Below are 20,064 nucleotides of genomic sequence, written 5' to 3'. Positions count from 1 at the left end.
CACAGATTCCCACTAGTCTATTCACGACTTGCTATACCGTCTTGATAATAGGGCAAGTTGGAACGGCATTTCTTGGTGTATCTGGTCTTTTCAATCTCTCCCATGTCATGTAGAAGGGACTTTTGCTCATCTAGCGACAGTCAAGGGTAGCACGGATGCACTTATCCCAGTCTAGTCGAAGATAGACCTCAATGGAATAAAATGAAGCAAGCCGGCATTTGACCACCACACTGACCAGTACAAAATAACTCGCATATCTCTTATGACATAGGCATATAACCATGGAGATCTGACTTGAAGATGGTGCTGATGTCAATATTCTCGAGATGGGAACACTCCACCTTATAGCAGTTCAGACAAAAGGTACAACCATGAGGGATCTATCAAGATGTTGATTGGGTGTGCTACTAGCTGCAGAGAGCTCTCTCAGGCGCCCCTTAAGAATGACAGGAGTCCGGGAAAATGATAAGTCTACTTTTGCAGATTGGTGAAAATTGGTTGATAACGACAACGATGGACGTCATGCTTTACCTCTGGCAGAGGATAGAAAGATGACTGACGTTCACAGGGGTCTTTTCAGAAGCACGTCAAATACCACGAGAATCGCCGCGCAAGAGACGTGCCAAACGACATCATCAGCTACAACAGATATATACCCTCGTGGCTTTGAGTACAACACCAAGCTGATTTAAAGGCTAGTAGCATCAATTTGATATGTGGCAGGGCTGGTCCGAGCCTAGACAGTTCTTTGTTATTATGTTGTGTTATAGTTGTTGAATATAAGATGGACAAGAAGGGATGCGGTTGGAGACTTGATTTTCCCAATGTTTGGTGTTTGAATATTATAATACACTAGATGTGACACTGAGCCGCTCGGTTATCCGCTGGGACTGGTATCTTCAGTCTTGTTACTATAATTCTGGCAGTTAGTGAATTTTATGCTCAACGGTAGGTTGAAAACTTGACGTTTTGATTGAGGAGATCGACCGCCATTGATTCCGCGCTTTAGTCAGGGCAAGAAAATGGACATACTACGATTTATTATACCGAGGTTATGCGACCAGGAGCTGCTGAATCTGAGTTTGAGACGATTGCACCTTCATGCATTAAGGAAAGAACCCATGGTTGCAGAGGATGGGAACGCATGCATACAGTTAGAACTTGTTTGGGCCAATAAAATCACAGCGGGCTATGGGATTAATTTCTTTTTATTCTACGATTCTCCTTGCATTACGGTATTTCGCGGTGCCCAGTTATCTTCAGCCTTTACAGGACTATCTAACGATGATTGGGTTGTGCTTAGTTGATCTTGACGAGCTCGACCTCACTGCTAACGTGTTAGATGTTCTTTCTCTTATCATCAGATCCGCAGTAGGTACTAACAAGATGAGATCAGAGTGAGGAGGAATGAGGCCAGGGAATTCCTGCGAACCATACGCATAATCAGACGAGATATCAAGTCTCGCTTTCTCGCCAACCTTCATAGTCGGAACGCCCTCGTCCCAACCTATTGCGCCACCTGTCAGCTATCGTCCCTGACCGCGATTGACTCCACTCACCCTTGATGACCCGGCTAACACCAATCGGTGTCTGGAACGGTCCACGACCCGGCTTCTGTGTGCTATCAAACTCCTTGCCCTTCTCCTCAGGCTGGCCTGGTGTGCGTAGCCAGCCGGTGTATAGCATGGTGACGGTGTCGCCCTTGTTCGGCGAAGCGCCGGAGCCCTCCTTGATGACGGTCTTTTTGACGCCCATTCTGATAGCAGTGAACGTAAATGTGCGACGGATGAGGTGCGAAGCCAGGTTGATCGAAAGGTGAAGGTGATGGGTAGTATTTCGTGGAGAAGAGTTGGTAATAAGAGCTCTGGGCAAGGAAGGCTTTTGAGTGTGGCGGGGTAACCTAAGAGCTAAGCTCAGCCCCGCGCTAATAGCCAAGGAATGGTTCATCAATGGAGGGCAAAACAAATAATGATCTTCAGGTTCAACGCCACTGTTGCATGTTCCGTCATATTGGCATCAGAGTGACTGGAGCATTTGACGGTATTATTTGGGATGCTGGGACGAATCATGATGCTGTGAGACTCCATACAAATGCCACTCAAGCTCAAGAGATATAAAAGCATATAGTGGGTGATACATTTATTTGAATGCTGGTGTCTAGGATTTGAATTGAATTTACCAAGATACGCGGCGCTGATATTGCGTCGACATGTACTTGCGCACGGTCATGCCAGATTCTGATGAGTAGCATCAATAGATTAAGGAGATCTCGAGTCGAGGCAAGAATAAGAAGAAAGAAAGAAAGAAAGATAAAGAAGAAGGAGACTAAGCTATATACACCATGCACGCAGAAGTAAGAAACCTTTAGCTCCAATCTGCGTGACGAGGAAGATAAGAAATGAAATCATGACACGGTGGGTGATATCATTGCATGTGAAAAAGGCTTCCCACTGCGAAACAAGAGAGAGGCTAGGCGAGAAACGAGCAAATGTGCCTGCAAACTTTCAGATCAATGGTCCATGACCTTCCACCCTTCTCTCACCAAACTTCTTGTGAAGAACACCGTACCAAGGATAGTTCCTGCGCCAGCAAGTCCCATCGCCGTGTACATCGCACATCTCCATCCCCATACAAAGTCCTCCATCGTACCGTCATGTGAGGAGACACTGACCTCAACAGTACCAGCAATACCGAGTGCGATAGAAATTGAGTAATTGACAACAGTATTGACTAGTGAAGCCGCTAAGCCCTGATGTTCTCTAGGCATCGCATTCGACAGGATGATTGTCGCCGCTGGAAACGACATGTCCATACCAAAGGGCATTATAATGATTGAAAGAAACGTTTGCGCCCAGTAGACCTGATGCATGGGCATCACAGCCATGATCGTGATGCCGATGAAAAACGCAAGCATGCTCATCATCATAACGAAACTGACTGGCGCGTGCGTCAACAAGAACCCTGTCAAGCCTGCAGCTAGGAGTCCACAGATGACAGCCGGAGAGAATTGAGCAGCAACAGTGAGCGGTGTCTCAGCGCGCGCGATTTCGAGAAAACGACAGGTGTAGAACACCCAAACACCAAATGCGGCCCATCCAAGACCAACAAGGCCGAGCGCGAAGGCAGACGTGCTGTTGATCACACGGATGGGTAAGAGAGGCCACTCAGCTCGCAGTTCGAAGATCAGAAAGGCTCCCAGGCAAATAAGGCCGATGATGAGGAGGAAGAATACGTGCTCTTTCGCCCAGCCGTACATAGGCGCGTTGTTGAAAGCAACGTTAACGAGAACAAGTCCGAAAACACCGAATATTGAGCCAGTTACATCGAAGCCTGGTGGATTCGGAGGCAGAGCTGCCAACTCCCGTGGGATAACAAGCAGCGTCATGAGAGAGAGTGCCAGGCAGGTGACACCAAACGACCAGAACGCCCACGGCCACCAGACGAGCTGACTGAAGAAACTGCCCGACGCTGCGCCAATGACGAATCCCGCTGGGGCCAGCGCACCAAATATGCTAAAGACGATGTTCTTCTTGATACCAGCGGGGTACGCACGTCCAAATAGCGCCAAGGCATTTGGCATTAGCAGTGCGGGCCCGATGCCTTGCATAGCTCTGCATATATCGAAGAAGATCTGCCGACCAGGATAGATACTGAAACCAGCGAAGCCGCTCCAAACACCGAACCAAGCATAGCCAAAGGCAAACACGCGCTTGTGACCAAGTATGTCCCCTAACCGACCAGATATCAGAATGAAGGTGCCGACAGTGAGACTGTATCCAGCAATGAACCAAGACATTTCTCCAGGATTGCTCGTACCAAAGTCTCCGGCAATAATGTCGATGGGAGCGAGGGCTTGTCCAAGAGCTGCTTGTGTCATCAAGTGTGATACTGCAACTACGCCAATGAAGAGGACTTCATGAGGTAAAGACATCTTGACCTCCTGGGGCTCAACAACGATTTCGTTAGGACAGTCTCGAAGCAGTGATGGCTCTTTCATGATTTCGATATACTCGCCACCAGGTGACAATCCATCTGCGTTCATATCATCTTGAGCATTATGCACCGAGTGTAGAGTATAACTTGATATCCGGCCTGGCCTGTTGATGGCAGAAACCTCGAATATCGGTGTATCAGGCGGTAGGCGTCCCACAACCGTCGAGCTTGACTGCCTCGATCTATACGACTCATGCAAAGATCTCGATCCGTGAATTGAGTTTGAGTCGTCTCTATCATCGTCAAATTCCTGGAATAGGTATGGATTGGAATCGCTATTGTTGAGGGTGGACCGGCGTTGGGATCTTCTAAGTGATTCTGTCGATTGATATGTTTCATAAGGGCGCGATGGTAACGTGGTGCTCGATGAGTATCTGCTCGCCATGCTGAAGAAAGAGCTGGAGATGATGATGATAATGATGATGATGCAGAGAAGCCGGAGAGGTACAAAGCAAGAGAGGAAGATTCAAGACGAACCGCGGAGATATCTTTGTTGGTGAGTTTGAGCGAGGCTACAATAGAAGTACGTGCAGCTTGCTGAAGCACTGATACTCACATGGGGGGTGAAGAATGTCGATGAGTGCAGAATGGGTCAGAAGTTGGTATGGGGCATAGCAAGGGATCAAGATTGAGATGTGAGGCAAAGGAGAGAATGCCGGAAGTAGGAATTGTTTGACGAGGCTGGTGTCTTTGCGTACAGCTCAAGATATTCCCGATCGTGGCCAGCGGACATGAAGAATTTTGTGGCCACGTCGCATGATAAATATGGCTTTTTACTGTTCACCATAACATCTAAACAAGAATTGGTCAGCGAGATGGAGGCGTTCACCGGTGCCCTGTTAGCCATCCATGAATCTGAGAAGTTCATCGACCATGAACATACAAAGGCCAGGAGTCATTGGTTCCAGCCAAGATGAGACAAACGAGATAATCCTCCGAGGTCAACTATACTTCTGCTGGGTCTTGATCAGTGGCTGGACAAGGGCTGCGAAATTTTATCTCCTAGCAGACTGGTTTGTGCCTGTGTGAGTGTCATCTCCTGAAGCTTGACTATTTCGATAAACTCCTTTTCGTTCATAGTCGATTGAGATTGAGACCCATACCGAAAGCCGATAAGATCTGCCACCATGAAGAAAATCTTACCGGCAGCAGTGACGTTTAGACTTGGCTTTTGCCGATGTATCCTATGATGCGTAGTAGTCTGACCCATGCAGAATGTTGGTGAGGATGACCACATTGTTGCACAGAATCGAAGCAGGTCTGCAGGCGCTATCCCGCTTTTCAACAAGTGGACGGAGTTTCAGCTAGGACATCGGCATCCCCAACGACTCCGAAAGTGATCTCCACTAGCGTTCGCGGGTCAACTAGCCTGTGGACCCTAGAAGAATTGGATGTCCAGACGATCGGAATCTTCTTTTGAATCGATAGGGGCGGCGACGCTCCATATATTTGGTCCGAGTAAAGCGCCGGACGTAACCTATGTGAACCCTTAGACCCAGAAGTTGTATCACAACATGAAAATGCGTCATGTGTAGTTGTATGAACGACAAATTGGTTGTATATAGTTGCTTCGTTTCGAATATCCCAAGTATCCCAGAAGGCTGCCCATTGAGCTTGTCAGTATGGGAGCGCTCGTTTAGTCGAAACTACGAAACCTATACTAGATATAATACTCCGAACGCCGCAGTAGTCATCGAGCAGTGAAATAGGAACCAGAGCTTTTAACACATGAGTAGGGATATGTATAGATACGGTAGCAGGAATAGCACGCACAAGCCTGAGCGCAATTTTCACGCACAGATACCGCCGAGACCTTTTCGCATCTTGCGAACAGCGCGGTAATGCAAAGGCAATAGGAAGAAGGGGGCTTCGGGTGGGAATGAAAAGCACAAACACCGTCGAGAAACGTCAAGAAAACACAGTAAATCCTTGACCTCGTTGACAAACACGGTATACATGCTGCTCGATCGTGTAAATGCGACCAATGTGATCGGGTGACATGAGAAGTCTTTCGGTCACAACAGTCGGAATGGGTTATATAAACTGGAATTTTGACTTCCAGAGATTTTTCGCTTGAAGTGTATGGGAAAGCAGATAGGAGCGTTGGATGTATACACCAGAGCATGAACCACCTATGTCGTTAACGTGGTACCCCCTTCATTTCTCTACGATGCGATGGCACGAGCGCCCTGATTGCCACCCCCTCTCCTTTTACCGCGGGAACGAGGCTCAGGTACAGTGCTCCAGCCGTCGGCATCGAGGGTTTCGGCGGTAGTTCCTTGCGCTACGGATACAGGGGACTTCGTGGCAGGCTTTCTCCACGAGTTCTGTCCGGAAGGCTTCCGAGGGGGATCGCGAACAATTTCTTTGGGCTTTACTGCTTTGTCTTCGACAATTTCTCCATTGGCATCTTCAGCGTCATTATCTGTTTCGGCATTCTCGTCATTCATGCGGCGTAAGATTTCGTAGTTCTTTCCGGCACCTGTGTCATCTTCCTTTGATTCCTCTTTGCCCTCGACAATCGAGGCTGCTTCCTTCTTTTCACTCTTTGCAACAGCATCCTTTGCACGCTTCTCCTCTCGGGCTTTTTCGTCAGCTTCCTTTTTCTCCTTGAGAGCAATCTGCTTCTTCTCTTCGATCTCTCGTTCGCGCGCTGCTGTGTCAATGGGCCGTGCAGCACCGAAAGGACTAGCCTTTGCATCAGACGCCGCAGAGGAGGGCGATGGGTCGGATTCGGAAACGGTACGCTTTTGTAATTGTAGCCTTTGTCGGACTGCTGGGATGGCTGGGGTCGCTGTGGGCGACGATGGCGTACTGACGTCAGGTGTACCAGCGGGCGAACGAGCAGTAGCATCGGGTCGCATCTTAGAGCGCCATTGATTGTCGAGTTCTGGTGCGGTGGGTTCCCTTGCACGAGGCTCAAATGCTGGCTTTTCTTGGTATTCGCGGCGTGGAGGACGAGACGTCTCCGAGCGTCCTTCACCCCAGGCGGGTGACTGTTTTCGTTCTCTGACAGTAAGGTCATTCCCTCTTGTGCGACCTCCTTCTCTCATACCACCTGGTGCGCCAGGAGCAGGGGACAGAGGACCCTTGCGTTCCCATTTATCGAGGTCACGCGATTTCCCATCTCCTTCAAAGGCAGGCGGCCCCCGTCTTGGACCACGCTCGCTACCGGCCTCTGGCTCAGCATCGTTGAATCGGTTGTAACCTCTGTCGGAGGGACGGCGTTGGTTCGGGAGGTCAGCAGGGGGGCCTTTACGAACCCAATCGATATCACGTGCATCGCTACGCTCCTTGGCTATACGAGGGTATTAGGCTATGAGGCAAGAAAAGAGGATTTAGATGAGACGTACGGGGATCAGCCACGCTGATGCGAAGCTCCCGACCATAGAAAGAAGCACCATTGATTTGGTCTCTTGCGAACTTAAGCGCGTCGACAGAACCAAACTCAACATATCCAAAGCCTTTTGATTTGCCCTCGAACCTATCGGTGACAATACGGACATTGGTGACAGTAAGTATCTTGTCACCTATTCCGTCCTTGTTTGATGCTTTGGCCTTCTCGAATTCGTCCTTGAAGAAATCTCCGATCACATCTGTTGTCAGAGTGTCTTCGAAAGACAAGTTTCCAACGTAGGCAGTATATGGTGGCCTTGAGGGAAGTGGAAGAGCATCGCGAGGCGTAGAACTGGGAGTGCCGCGGTCTTCTATGTGTCAGCTATGCGGTTGTTGGACAGAGGCGGTCAAATGTTTCGTACCGCTCAAGCCACTACGATCTCCGCCCCAACCCCCAGTTGGGCCACCAGTGCTTCGTCCGTACCCGGTGCGGGATTCTTTGAAAAGTGTTAGTTTTGGAAGGGAATTCGAGGTAGCTACGCAGCCATGGCACAGTGTGTGAGAAATCGTCCTTACCAGCTACAACTAACATTAGTATTCGACAGTTATGACAATTTATAAGACATACATGATGGCATCGGCATATCTTCCATCTCATCAGCCCATGATCCGAGTGCTAGAGGATGTTAAAATGATACCGACAGTCAAGCTTTAGCGACCAGAACGTACCTTGATCATTGAGGAATTCTCCCAGACTGAGAGTCTGAGTGTTCTTTTTCGGCGCTATATAGTGGTTATTAGCCTCTGCTCCGTTGCCTGTTGGTTTCATAGGCTTGAAACTCTGTGCGCGAAAACGGCTGCGTGGGTATTTTTTTGCGTGGGGAACTCACCCATGATGGCGAGGAGTAGTCAACGCGCTGATCTTGATATGCGCGTTGCCTAAAGGTAGTATTGAGAGGCAAGATGCTCTCAATTGCAATTTGGGAGTTGTCGAGGATTGTTGTGCGTGGAAGATAGTACGCCGAGGGCGGACAGTAGGGATTCAGGTAGAGTGTCATTGACCTCTTCATTAGTTAGATCTCGCACCGTCGGTTAATAATTTCGCCGCAGCGGGTTCGCGGGCAAGAACGAATTAAATCTGCGGAGCTAGGTAAATAACGCGCGTTAGTCATCAGAAATGAAAGACTTGCTGGGCAACTGCCAATAGTACCGTCCCCGATATGATTATGATATCGTATTCATACGCTATACCCTGCTATTTATCTCCTCTGATAACTTTGTTCCCTATTATGGTATGTATACCTCTTGCTTCTTGACCATGCCGCATGATCGGCACTAATATGAATCGTGCACCCCAGGTATCTTCCAGCGCCAAGCTAGCTATTAGACCCTTCATTGCGCGTTCGTTGCTATCCCCTTCCACGGGCTGTTTCAATAGTGTTTATCAGCCTAATCGTGTTTCTGCCTGACCGTATGCTATTAGCACGACCCAATTCATGACTGTATCCTCAGTCATAATCCATCTCATCTCCTTCTTGATCTGCGGTTGCGTCTTTCGGTCTCTTTTCGTAAACCCGTTCCACAAAGCCATCAATTACCCCCGGCCATGCCGAGTTTTCACTATCCCACCAATCGAGCTTCTCATCTTTGAGGCACTCCTCTGCAAACTTGAGTGTCTGATCCCATAGATCTTTGTTGACATCCTTTTTATGTTCGGCTTCCAAATATGCGATCCACCAGTCAAGCCATGGCGTTGTAGGGGTTGACCATCGTACAGGGGAACTTGGCGATGAAAAGAGTATTCTCCAGAACTCGGTGGCGTTTTCGAGCTGGAGAGCTTTCTTTCCGTCAGCTCTGCCCAGCGGAAATGTGTGCTTATAAACTAGAGTAAAGGTGGTATGATCTGATGGAAGTGACTTCATGATTTTCGTGATGCGAGTCTTTTGTTTAGAAACGGTGTCCGCGCTATCATAATTAGATTTGTGCTTCCGCGACCGGGATACCCCCATGACCTACCCTACTTTGCTCCATCCGTCAATGAAGCCCTCGCGAGTAATTTCTCCAATGGTGGGGCAGTTCAGAAGTTCTGATACAACAAGCATCTCTATACCGGCGAGGTCGACGGCTAGTTGTTGAAAATACGCCATAGAGCCATCAATCTTGATTGTGTCGGGGTATTCTCTCGGCTCATCTGATTGTTATATTAACCCTTGTCTACCGGTGCTTGTGCAATGCGGCATATCTTTCCATATGTTGACGTACCTCGTAGCGCATCAAACTGTGTGTTTAAGTTTGACCTCAACACGCTATTTTGGGGAGCTGTCGAGCTTGAAAGATAGCTGTGCTCAAATGTCAGCGTCCGAACTTTGCAAACGTGACGAACGGTCGTGAGCCCCGAGATATGGCGCAATGTGTCCTACGCAAATCTCAATGTATTAATGAGGGAAGAAAGATCGTACGCGTTCAGAGCACTATCAACATTCCAGCCATGAGATTTTAGTATCTACATAAAAGTGATCAGTCACACTCAGTGTATCCTCAGGGCTCATGCTAGCCAACTTCCAGAGGTTCTGGAAACGGATCTAGGCCTTGCATAGTACCTTTCTTTGACTTACTTTTGCTGCAGTTTTCTGGTCGGCCTGTGTGATTTCGACAAATTTATAAATCACCGCTTTCTCAGCGGCTTTGTATGCTGCCGGCATCTTGTCAGTCTTTCTGTTAGGCTGATGATTGAGCTCGAGGAAGTCGAGTGATGTGGGGCTCGTTGGTAACATGCCGGATAGCGCAACGTGTTTGCCTTAGGCATAAGCGGCTGTCGTGACAATATGACTAATCAATTAAGGTCGTGCTTCAATGAACGTACAGAGTTTTATACTAGCAGATGTATTGATTTTCGACCTCTTTGAAGACTGATCTCCCGTCCATAGGCTGGATACCGCGTTGGCGCGACGTTTTGCCATCGCAAAATGCAAAGAGGATAATCAAATGTTCAGACGATGACGGTTGGTGCCTGATTCTTAGGAAATAAGAAAGATAACGCTATTTATAGAATAATCTTGTAGTGAACTAAATCATGATAACATATAAAAAAGGTATGGTTGCAAATGTAAAGAAGGCACAAACATTGCGCCTGCAAGAAATAATATCACTTTCCAGCACAGGTAGACACGACAGTAAATGGCGGTCTTAGCTCTTGAAGTACGAATGGCTAATTTATCTGTCTGTCCTTCGCTACCCGCAGTATGTTGGGATTCGTTACTACCCTGATCCAGCCGTGACATCCTTTCAGTGAGTATGTGTTGCGTGAGATGACGTACGGCAATTTTCGCCACTGAAATCTATACCCGTTCGTATTTCCATCTGGACAATGTCAGATTATCCCCACCTGAGCAATATGTACAGGTCACTCATAAGTCTGGAACTCATACATACGGGTGGTAGTATCTCAACTACATAGCGATTGAGCAGCAATTAATCACCAAGTGGCATGTTTTCAACTTCCTCACTTAACGTCCGCCAATTGTCAGCCTGCAGCTCCGCGTATTTCACTCTCTCCTGACTCCAGTCTTGATGTAGTCTACTGATGTGGTACTGAGACTTTGAAAAGAACATTATCTCGTCTCTCACACACTCCTTGATGAGAATCCCACGTGCGTGCTGATCTACGATCGATTGTTTGTCCTGCAACTCGTTAGGTTGATACGTATACTGTCATTGATTGTAATGTACTTACTCGCACAATCGCTTCTTCAACCTTCTCTGCTTCGCCAGGTTTGATGAGATTGTCGGGTTTTGCTCGAATATTTGCGAGCTTGGACTCGTTTCCGTTGATTCTTTTCTCAAGCTGTGAGATGTTATCTTTCGCATATTTATCTCGTCGATCGAACATGTCTCGCATGCTGACCAAGCTATCCCTTTGTCTCTTCAGGTCTTCAAGGACGCCCTCGTCCCAAGCCCGGGCTTCATCGTGTAGTAAAGACCGACTGTTCGTCAGATACCGTGCCGTCGAGCTGATACCGCTGTTGAGTAGCGGCACGTCATTTGTGTCAGTGGCGTATGTGTCGTTGGAGGCCTCCGTCAGTAACGTTAGTGCGTTTGATATTCGCAAATAATCTGCTGCAAGACCTTCGTTACGCTTGACAAGGCGCTCTACGAGGCTACAGAGATCTATGTAAACCTCTGCAGACCGTTTTATGCCGGAACGAATCTGGTCAAACAATTCTGGAAGAGTTGGCGATAGAGAGTCTTCTAAGCCTGAGGGTAGAGATTTCCCCGTGAACTCTTCTTGTACAGATATTTGAGCTTGTTTGCGCCATACCGCAAGTTCCTTCACGGTGTTAGAGTTGGGGTTCGCGTTTCATGGAGTTGGACAGAGACATTTACCGTTGGGACTGTTAAAAACATTACGACGAGCTGCTCTTGAGATAAAACAGGGTGTCGAACTAGTGCACTTGCAAATCTAGCTAATCCTCTTCGGCGTTTTTCGATAAATGATACATTTGCAGCAAGGTGGTTACCGTTGACTTATAGGTGTTAGTCGGGCCAAGTAGGACGGATAACGTTTACTCACTCGCGACTCGTTTAGGTGGTAGCAGAGGAAGTTGTCGGAAAGGGAACCGCTTTTGGAGGCAATCCAACAACCAAACAAAATCGCTGTATCTTCTGACAACTTTGCTATTTCGCCGTGCGGATGTGACTTCGTAGTTCCTATGTTGGAAAAGGAAAATGCCCTCCTTCTCTTGAATTGCGGTGACCGTGACTACCTCTTCCGTTCCAGTGCTGGCTATTCTTGTACTACCGCCCAGGGATGCGCCAATCCCGGGCGGTCCACGGCCGTTCCCTTCACCCCCAGGATCTCCAAACCCTCCACCCAAATTATCATTGGCAAATTCAGCGCTTGTAGGAGCCACGTAGCTACTCCATCCTCCCGCTGTGCTTATTCGTGGAGCGGATGCCTGATTGTCTACGGAATCAATTTCCTGCTGATTCGAATGTGTAGTGAAGTTGCTTGTGGTACGAATCGGTGAAATACCGCTGGGAAGCCCTAGTCCATTATTATACTCACTCCTAACCGGCACTTGATGATTGTGTCCTTTGTGGAGAGCTGGGGATGCCCAAGGATCATTCTCGGGAAAACCGAAGGATTGTTTTCGCATTGTCTGGCCCCGTTCAGGTTGACGTTTAGAAATGGAGGTGGATGGCGTTTCCGGGTCTTTGGTAAGAGAGGCTTGTTCTTGTCGCTCGGATAAGGGTAGGAGGGGTTGTGGTAGATCTGGTGGAAGTGTCAAATCCCAAGGCGCAGCACGTACGCGTAGGAGTCGTGTCGCTCTTGCTCACCGTTCTTTCGCTCATCCACACCGTCTAAAGTAACATCTTCTCCCTCTTGTGCGAGTCCAATCAGAGCCAGAACGACGTAGAATTCATTCCGGTCCAATGCTACGAGATCTTGCCCTCGTGTCACGATTTCCAGGATCGTAGCCTGAGTACTGGGGTCCACTTCGCTATCAGTGAGAAAATCCCTGACGACAGTTAGTTTGATGCTGTTCTCTTTCCCATGTCCTGTAGCTGTCAAAGAATCGAACGCGCCGATGTAGCTCTCCGGAACGGCTGAATGAGGTAGCAGGCTCTTGACAATATTCCCACGCATGGTCTTCTTGGGTGAGGAAAATTCCCATGGAGAGTCATCCGAGCCAGTTAAGTCGTCGGCGAATAGACCGGAGCCTCCTTTATGTTTGGCTTTGGGCACCTCGTCAAAGAGGCCGGAGGACTTGGTACGCGAGGGCGAGTCGTCATCGCCGAACAGCGACATGATAAGACTTGAGGCGTTAAAGCCTGGATTTCAAGGGGTGAAAAACAGCCAGGAGAACCGATCGCTGAATTACCATGTAATAGGCACTAGAAGACTCCAGATACGCACCACTCCAAGATGCAAGGTTGAATGAGCTTAGATACCAATAGGGAAGCTAGAAGCTCTCTATTCGGGCATAGAAGGTCAAAGCTTGGACGGATATCGCGATGCCAAGACACACCACATACGGGCCTTTCTGCAAATGGGAAATCACGGTTCCTTTCGCACTGTTGCACCACAATCAACATCAGTCGCTGAGGGGAAATAATGCCGGTATCCAAGAACTACAATAACGCTTCAAAGTCTACCAATGCCCCCAGAGTGTACAAAGTTAGGGCAGCCTCAGACGAACAGCAACAGAAGCAGACGTGCAATCCGAGGACGTCCGCAGCAGGACTCCCTTTGGACCTTCAACAACTGGTCTTGAATATCTTCCGCAGTGCTTTTTCCGAACGCTTGAGTGCCGACATAAGTCCGCTTCTGCAAGAGATTAAACAACACCTTTACGAACGAAACTTTACTGCAGCCTTTGGTCAAATCGATTACCTCGAAGCTTATGCTGCACGCTGGAGTCCTAGCCGTGCTTTAGGCTACCTTCAGGTTCTCCACGGTCTTCAATCGCATCTGATCCCTCCTCAAAAGGAATCATGGAAGATAGCCTGTCTCGGAGGCGGCGCGGGAGCAGAAATTGTTGCTCTAGCAGGAAGCCTACGCCTGTTTTTCGGTGCAGGAACAGAAACGCCGAAGCTGGACATACAAGCAGTGGATGTTGCGAATTGGTCTTGTGTCATACAATCGATTCAAGAACCACTCACTAAACTACCACCACAAACTTCTTACATCAGTTCCTGTGACCGAAAACCTTTCATCGATCTGTCATCTTTCAACACCACGTTTCACCATATGGATCTATTGTCAGCTACATCAACAGCCTTGAGGCCAATCATAACACCCGCTAATCTGATCACCATTCTCTTCACTCTGAATGAGCTATACAGTACGTCTATGCAACTCACGCAATCCCTCCTTCTTCATATCACATCCCTCAGCGTCACCGGGACTCTGCTCTTGGTTGTCGACAGTCCCGGTAGCTACTCTACTGTCAAATTGGGCAAGGAAGGCACGGAAAGGAAGTATCCTATGCAATGGCTCCTCGAGCACATGCTACTTGAAAGTGCATCTGGCGTGGGTGGGCAGAAGAAATGGGAGCAGGTAATCAGTGAGGACAGCGTTTGGTTCAGACTAGACAAAAGATTGAAATATCCCATGGAGCTAGAGAACATGCGATATCAGATGCATCTATATCGTAGGCTCTAGAAAATCGACCTCTGCTAATTCAAAGGTTTGGGTACTATGCCCCATGACAATGCTCTATGGCATCCGAGTCCATCATTCATCCTCTATGTCCGCTGCCTTCTTCCTCTTTTCCCACTGCTCTTCTAATGCTCGCACACGGTCCTCGCCCTTCTTGTTACCTATGCTCGCCTCCCATTTTTTCCAGCTGTTGAAGACAAGTTGTCCTCTCCGACTTTTCATCCGGCTTTTGCCCATCCTCTCATACAAGGTCCGCACGTTTGCCTCTTCGCCGTGGGCTTTCTCCAATTGCACAAAGCTGTCCCATAAATCCCATTTCTTGGGATATATATTCAGCAAATCTTCAAAGATTGTGCGGCCGAGCTCTGCGTTACCGTTTGGCGATTTGAACTCTAAGCTTGCAAATTTGGCCGTGAGATCTCGATGTTGAGAGGCTGGTACTGACTGAACGGCGCGAGCGAGGAGGGCTTGCTTTCTCGCCGGGGCGTTTAACGAGGTCAGGAGAAAGTTGGCGTACGAGACCCAATATACAACGTGGACCGTGATTTCTTTGATTTTCTGCATAGACTGATACAGCATATCGGCTTTCTGAATCCTGTTAGCGTGCAATTCGACCCATAGTTACTGCTGGACTTGCTTCGAGTTTCTTCTCCTTGATATAGATGTCCACTAGTCGGTTGTGCATCTCGTATGGCCCATGAACCTGACAAGCTGCTTTAAATACCTCTTCAACGGTCTCATCACTACCAAATCTGATTTCAAGATTAAGTAATGCAGTTCTTACTTCCATCTTTGCCTCCTGGTCTTTCATATTGATTGTATCGAGCGCACGTCGGGCTATATCACGACATTTGTCGATCTCATTAAGCGCTGCCTGGAATGCCATATACTGGATCCACAAGTATGAGTCGTTCGGAGAACCGAGAAGTAGTCGTTCAAAATCAGCCACTGATTGAGGACCATACTTGTCCAAGGCATCAGTTCGATCCTCAACGATTTCAGCTCGCCGCTTCCGCCTTTTTTTGATCTGCGACGCATCGACCTCCTCGTCAACGGATTGTTCGGCGTCATCGATATCCATGTTTACGCCTGTCCAGTCAAAGCCTGAAGTAGCAAGTCCATCAGCTTCGTCTCCGGACCCTGCGTCAACATCCATTATTTCGAAACACCCGCCTGAATTCGTTTCAACATCATTTGTGACCTCCTGAGCATCGGCATCGGTAATACTTCCATTATCCTCGACTTCGTCAAGATCAATATTACCTTCATCGATGTCAGAATCAATATCTTCTGCATCTCCGTGCCTTTCAAAATAAGAAGCTTTCATGCCGAAGCTTATCTTTCGCTGTTCTGGGTCCAGCTTGAGAATTATGGCTTTCACCTTGTCGCCTTTCTCATACAGTGCTTCTAAATTGTCAATGCGTTCATCGGCAATTTGGCTTCGATGACACAGACCACTGACGTTTAGAGAATTGTCAACCAGTATTATGACACCGTACTGAAATATCACTCGAATGGTACCAGTGACAATTTGACCTTGCTCAAAGTCCTCAAAACGTGCCGGTGGCACATAATGTTCATCAAGAACGGAAGCTTTCAGGCTGAGGGGTACGGCGTTCTCTGAGTTGGCGTCAAGAACTTTCGCTCTGACAAGCTGGTCCACTTGATAGCCACCTTTCCAGTCTTTGATGTAAGAATCAGACAGATCAGACACTTTGACGAATCCATCTACGTTTGGGCCAAGATTAATAAAGATACCATTGGCAGCTACATTCTTGATGAAGCCGCGGACGACATCATTGGCTTTGAGATCAGTCTTCCGAAGTATTTGGCGATCGGTGGGCTTGATACCAGAGTCGAGCACGTTTGACGGCCGGACCGACAGAGTGATATGCTTATTAGGCTTATCAAGATGAACGACTTTGACCCTTACTGTAGACTTCGCGTCTAAATTGGTCGGACTAGCTTCATCATAATTGTCGGCCAACTCAGTACGGGGGATGATGCCATTGATACTGTCGCTAAGCTGTATCAGAACGTAGCGTTCGAAGGATCTGCGAACACGGCCAAGCAGGATGAGTCCATCGGAGAGCGCGTCCCAGCTCAGCGGTTCTTTGACGGCAACGGAGGCCAGATCCAGTTGGCCCTTTGCAACGTCTACGTTTCTGACCTTGATGCGCACCGCTGACCCGATTGGAAAGCTTTCTTCCGAACCGTTCATAGAAGATCCAGTATTGAGAGCTTCGACGATGTCCATGCGTCCGCGTACACTCGGCGACAGGTTGAGCCATGCGAAGCCATCGGCTACCTTATTAACAAAACCAGTGTATGTGTCGTCGACTTTTACTTTATCCATAGTCAAAATACTGTCTTCTGAGCCGTGGTTGTAGTTCCTTCTGGCGGTAAGCTCTAGTATAGAATTACCACTCTTGCGATGGCTCAGTGGTAGAAATCGGTAGCCTCTGACATTGTATGATCCAATGACCGTGACGTCGAGTTTCTGACCTATCTCAAAATCCCGGAGTGGTTGCTTCTTGTTACTAATGCTATCCCAATCATCATATACCTCAGAGACATCGATTCGACCAGGTGTTTCGTTTTCAGTCTTGACCAAGATTTGAGTGCTCATGACCTGTGTTATTGTGGCTTTTGTTTTGGTGCCGGCTTCAAGGGCTACGAGCATCTCAGTGGTATCTTTAGTGGACTTCGAAGGCTTCATGCTCAGGAGAAAACGCTTATTACCGAAGTCAATGTGCGAGATCCGTGCAGCTAGAGACAATCCAACTCGCAGACCGTAGTTTGGAAGACTTAGTACATCCTCGTTGAGCTGCGACTTAAACAGGGCTCCTACAACCTCGCCACCAAACTCAACAAAGATTTTAGCTGTGTCAAAGTTGCGCACAAACCCGTCCACGACCTGGCCCTCGGAAAGATCCTCGAACTTAGTGATCAATGTACCATTCTTCGCAGCCTCCACCAACGACGGCTTGTTCGTTAGATCAATTTGGGATCGCTTGTCGATTTTCTTCAGTATAAGCAATCCATCAAGCTTCTGGCCAACACGGATACGCTTGAAGGCGGATCTCTCTTTCTTTTCGGTCCCATCGGTCAGATGGCCCATGCGAATGATACCTTTGACATCTCCTGCTACTTCGACAGCTATGGAGTCGTCTGACTTTTCTAGTACAGTAGCGGTGACTAGATTACCGACTTTCAGAGCCTTAAAGGCATCTCTTTGAGCTGTGTCGATAGCGCTTGGGTCTCTACACGAGACTATCATGCGAGACTCCCTTGGATCCACAGAAAGGACACGAACATTAACAACTTGGCCAATCCTAAAATGTCTTGATGGATTGTCGATGTATGCTTCACTCATCTCTGATTTTGGGAGAAAAGCTGTGACTCGATTGTAGAATTCTACCACCGCCCCGGTAGGAAGGAGCTTGAGAACAGTACCAGGCGACTGGTCGCCAACAGAGATATTATCATAAGTTGACCATGTATCGGCATCGGAATTGACGAGAGACTTCTTGAGTGTCATTCGAAAGCGACGGTTGGTCAAATTAATGGATAGAATCCGTGCTATAACTTTTACACCTTCTCTAAATTTCTTCTCAGGGTGCTCAAGGTGAGCGTCTGCGAAATGACTTTCTGCCACTAAACCTACTATACCTTCGGCAATTTGGACGGTCAGATTCGGGGTGCCAGTTTCGTTGATGAACAGCTTTTTTACGGTTCCATGAACTACCTGCCCGATACGAACATCCTCTAGTTGAAGGAACGGCTGCTCTAAGACGCGTTGCTCCAAGGACAGTATGTGCAGACCATCCATAGGATTGAATCCTAAAACTCTTGCCCTGTGAGATGTGCCCACTGCGTAGGGACCTGATGCTCCAGAAATATTATCAATCCTGCGATCACTGATGCGCGAGATATGCGCAAAGCCTGGCATTGCCGGTACTCCAATGTCAAAAAACAGGCCAAGATTAGGGTGCACTTTAGTGACCTTCGCGGCTTCTACGAATGATGATACATCGAGTGGCTGAGGTGTTTCTGCCGATGGCCTGTCATTCTTGTCTCTTGGGGTCGTAAGATTTGTGACATGATGGAGGAATGATACCGCGACCCTTCGAACATCTGCATCAGGAAACGTCGCGGTAATCCGGCCCTTTACTTTGTTTCCGATCTTGTATCGGTTTTCGAGATCTTTGTGGGAGTTCGCGGCCCCAGAATGAATTATATCAACGGAGGCATCTAACATACCCATTATTTTGCCATTTACGCCAAAAGCCGAAATATCTGTCAGAAGGAGCTCAACAGCGGTTCCAGGGAGGAAAGTATCGACTGTCGGAGCGTCCACCAGAAAATGCGTCTTCTTGACGTTTCCGACCTTTGAGTGATCCGCGGAGAGTTTCACTATACGTCCGTCCGAACTGAGTCCAGTGATCAGGCAGAGGAGCACAGTTCCTTCTAGTACCTCCTCGTGTTTCAGATTACTCGGGAGTTCTTTGGATGACATGAAACCCCTCACTTTAGCATCGCCAAGCCCTAAGTCCATAACTAGACCATGATCCTCGTTGCTGAGGACGGAAGCCTGTACCATTCCATTAACCACTAGTCCGGACTTTCCCAGGCCTCGATTCGTCTCTCTAGGATCTACAGAGAGCTCAATGCGTTTCTTCGCTATGTTGTTGCTTGATTCACTTGCGTCTTTTGAAGTTACGCACACCCTGAGATACTGCCCGACATAGAAGAAAGAACTGAGCTCAATGTTGTCGTCGACGCCGTTGTCTTCATCTTCTTCTATTTGAAATTCCTGTTTCTCTCTCTCTTCGCCTTCGGCTTTTTCGAAAAGGTTGGCAATCTTGCTGTTGAGCTGCTCAGAAACACCAGATAGTTGTACAAAGCCACTGAGATTGTTCGGAAGCTTGACCACGACATCGCGAGACGTGATCTTAGCGACCTGTCCCAACACCAATGTGCCGGGAGCTAGGTTCTTGCAAGATGTCAGCTATGCCCTCAATTAGTGTGTAGTCTCTTACTTTGTAGCTCAGGCTATCAGTCCTCATCGCTTTCTCTGCTGTGGCCGCGATGTCCGGGCCTTCGCCGTTCCGAATGCTTTTATGTCTCCTTGGTCCCTTTCCGGTAGTCTCCGCAGCGAATTTGACTGCTTCTTCGCCATGACTGTGGTCCTCACGGCCCTTCTTGTTAACAGACTGCTCAAAAAGAACGTCCTTCGCTGCCTCATTCTGAATCTGCTTGTGTTCCAGCGGGGTTAGCACGCTGCCACCGCCACGAGGAAAACTCTTGCTCTCGCTCTTCAATACGGATTTCGCTCCGAGCGGCTTATTCTTCGAAAACTCATTAGTGGTGGTTTGACCATCTCTGGTTTGTTCAGTGGAACTGTCGGACTTGCGCACGCGTTTGGGGGCTGGCTCATTTGTATCGCGAAATTTGGCCTTGGACGTGCCAGAAGCGTCAGAGGCGCTTCTTTTAGTTGGCGCCATCTTCGATCCTATGTTGCGCAGTTCGAACTGATCTCTATGCTATGAAATTTTAAAAAGCGACGAAGC

General features: G+C 48.2%; 7 protein-coding genes across 7 annotated transcripts; 1 reads left to right on the top strand and 6 right to left on the bottom strand.

Annotated features, from left to right (window-relative positions):
• Window positions 1–1,032: 1,032 nt before the first annotated feature.
• On the bottom strand, window positions 1,033–2,233 carry EJ05DRAFT_471564 (uncharacterized protein). Its single transcript, XM_033742992.1, has 4 exons — window positions 2,180–2,233; window positions 1,560–1,900; window positions 1,384–1,507; window positions 1,033–1,327 (listed from the first exon to the last, which is right to left on the bottom strand). The coding sequence occupies exons 1-4, from the start codon at window positions 2,227–2,229 to the stop codon at window positions 1,300–1,302; spliced, it is 543 nt and encodes a 180-aa protein (XP_033605026.1). The 5' UTR covers window positions 2,230–2,233; the 3' UTR covers window positions 1,033–1,299.
• A 276-nt stretch (window positions 2,234–2,509) lies between these two features.
• EJ05DRAFT_433092 (MFS general substrate transporter) lies at window positions 2,510–3,931 on the bottom strand (the record flags this gene model as incomplete). The annotated part of the gene is made up of 1 exon (XM_033741593.1): window positions 2,510–3,931. The coding sequence occupies one exon, from the start codon at window positions 3,929–3,931 to the stop codon at window positions 2,510–2,512; it is 1,422 nt and encodes a 473-aa protein (XP_033605025.1).
• A 2,123-nt stretch (window positions 3,932–6,054) lies between these two features.
• On the bottom strand, window positions 6,055–8,556 carry EJ05DRAFT_6347 (uncharacterized protein). Its single transcript, XM_033749824.1, has 8 exons — window positions 8,520–8,556; window positions 8,220–8,467; window positions 8,059–8,112; window positions 7,958–8,005; window positions 7,906–7,908; window positions 7,752–7,826; window positions 7,347–7,700; window positions 6,055–7,291 (listed from the first exon to the last, which is right to left on the bottom strand). Exons 2-8 carry the CDS (start codon window positions 8,221–8,223, stop codon window positions 6,159–6,161), a joined length of 1,671 nt encoding a protein of 556 aa, XP_033605024.1. The 5' UTR covers window positions 8,224–8,467; window positions 8,520–8,556; the 3' UTR covers window positions 6,055–6,158.
• Window positions 8,557–8,837: 281 nt separating this feature from the next.
• Window positions 8,838–10,103, bottom strand: EJ05DRAFT_495451 (uncharacterized protein; the record flags this gene model as incomplete). The annotated part of the gene is made up of 5 exons (XM_033746255.1): window positions 8,838–9,294; window positions 9,346–9,520; window positions 9,592–9,668; window positions 9,750–9,832; window positions 9,945–10,103. The coding sequence occupies 5 exons, from the start codon at window positions 10,101–10,103 to the stop codon at window positions 8,838–8,840; spliced, it is 951 nt and encodes a 316-aa protein (XP_033605023.1).
• Window positions 10,104–10,800: 697 nt separating this feature from the next.
• Window positions 10,801–13,138, bottom strand: EJ05DRAFT_491006 (sorting nexin mvp1; the record flags this gene model as incomplete). Its single annotated transcript, XM_033745939.1, has 5 exons — window positions 10,801–11,010; window positions 11,063–11,656; window positions 11,713–11,852; window positions 11,900–12,601; window positions 12,667–13,138. The coding sequence occupies 5 exons, from the start codon at window positions 13,136–13,138 to the stop codon at window positions 10,801–10,803; spliced, it is 2,118 nt and encodes a 705-aa protein (XP_033605022.1).
• A 250-nt stretch (window positions 13,139–13,388) lies between these two features.
• Window positions 13,389–14,588, top strand: EJ05DRAFT_506286 (uncharacterized protein). The gene has a single exon (XM_033747800.1). It carries the CDS (start codon window positions 13,445–13,447, stop codon window positions 14,492–14,494), a length of 1,050 nt encoding a protein of 349 aa, XP_033605021.1. The 5' UTR covers window positions 13,389–13,444; the 3' UTR covers window positions 14,495–14,588.
• On the bottom strand, window positions 14,567–19,998 carry EJ05DRAFT_491005 (ribosomal RNA processing protein RRP5; the record flags this gene model as incomplete). The annotated part of the gene is made up of 3 exons (XM_033745938.1): window positions 14,567–15,079; window positions 15,129–19,487; window positions 19,534–19,998. 3 exons carry the CDS (start codon window positions 19,996–19,998, stop codon window positions 14,567–14,569), a joined length of 5,337 nt encoding a protein of 1,778 aa, XP_033605020.1.
• Between the last annotated feature and the right edge of the window lie 66 nt (window positions 19,999–20,064).

Source organism: Pseudovirgaria hyperparasitica, assembly GCF_010093815.1.
Source record: "Pseudovirgaria hyperparasitica strain CBS 121739 unplaced genomic scaffold EJ05scaffold_1, whole genome shotgun sequence".
Taxonomy (NCBI): Eukaryota; Fungi; Ascomycota; class Dothideomycetes; order Acrospermales; family Acrospermaceae; genus Pseudovirgaria; species Pseudovirgaria hyperparasitica.
Note: the sequence above shows the minus strand (reverse complement) of the source record. Positions and strands in the feature narration are given on the sequence as shown.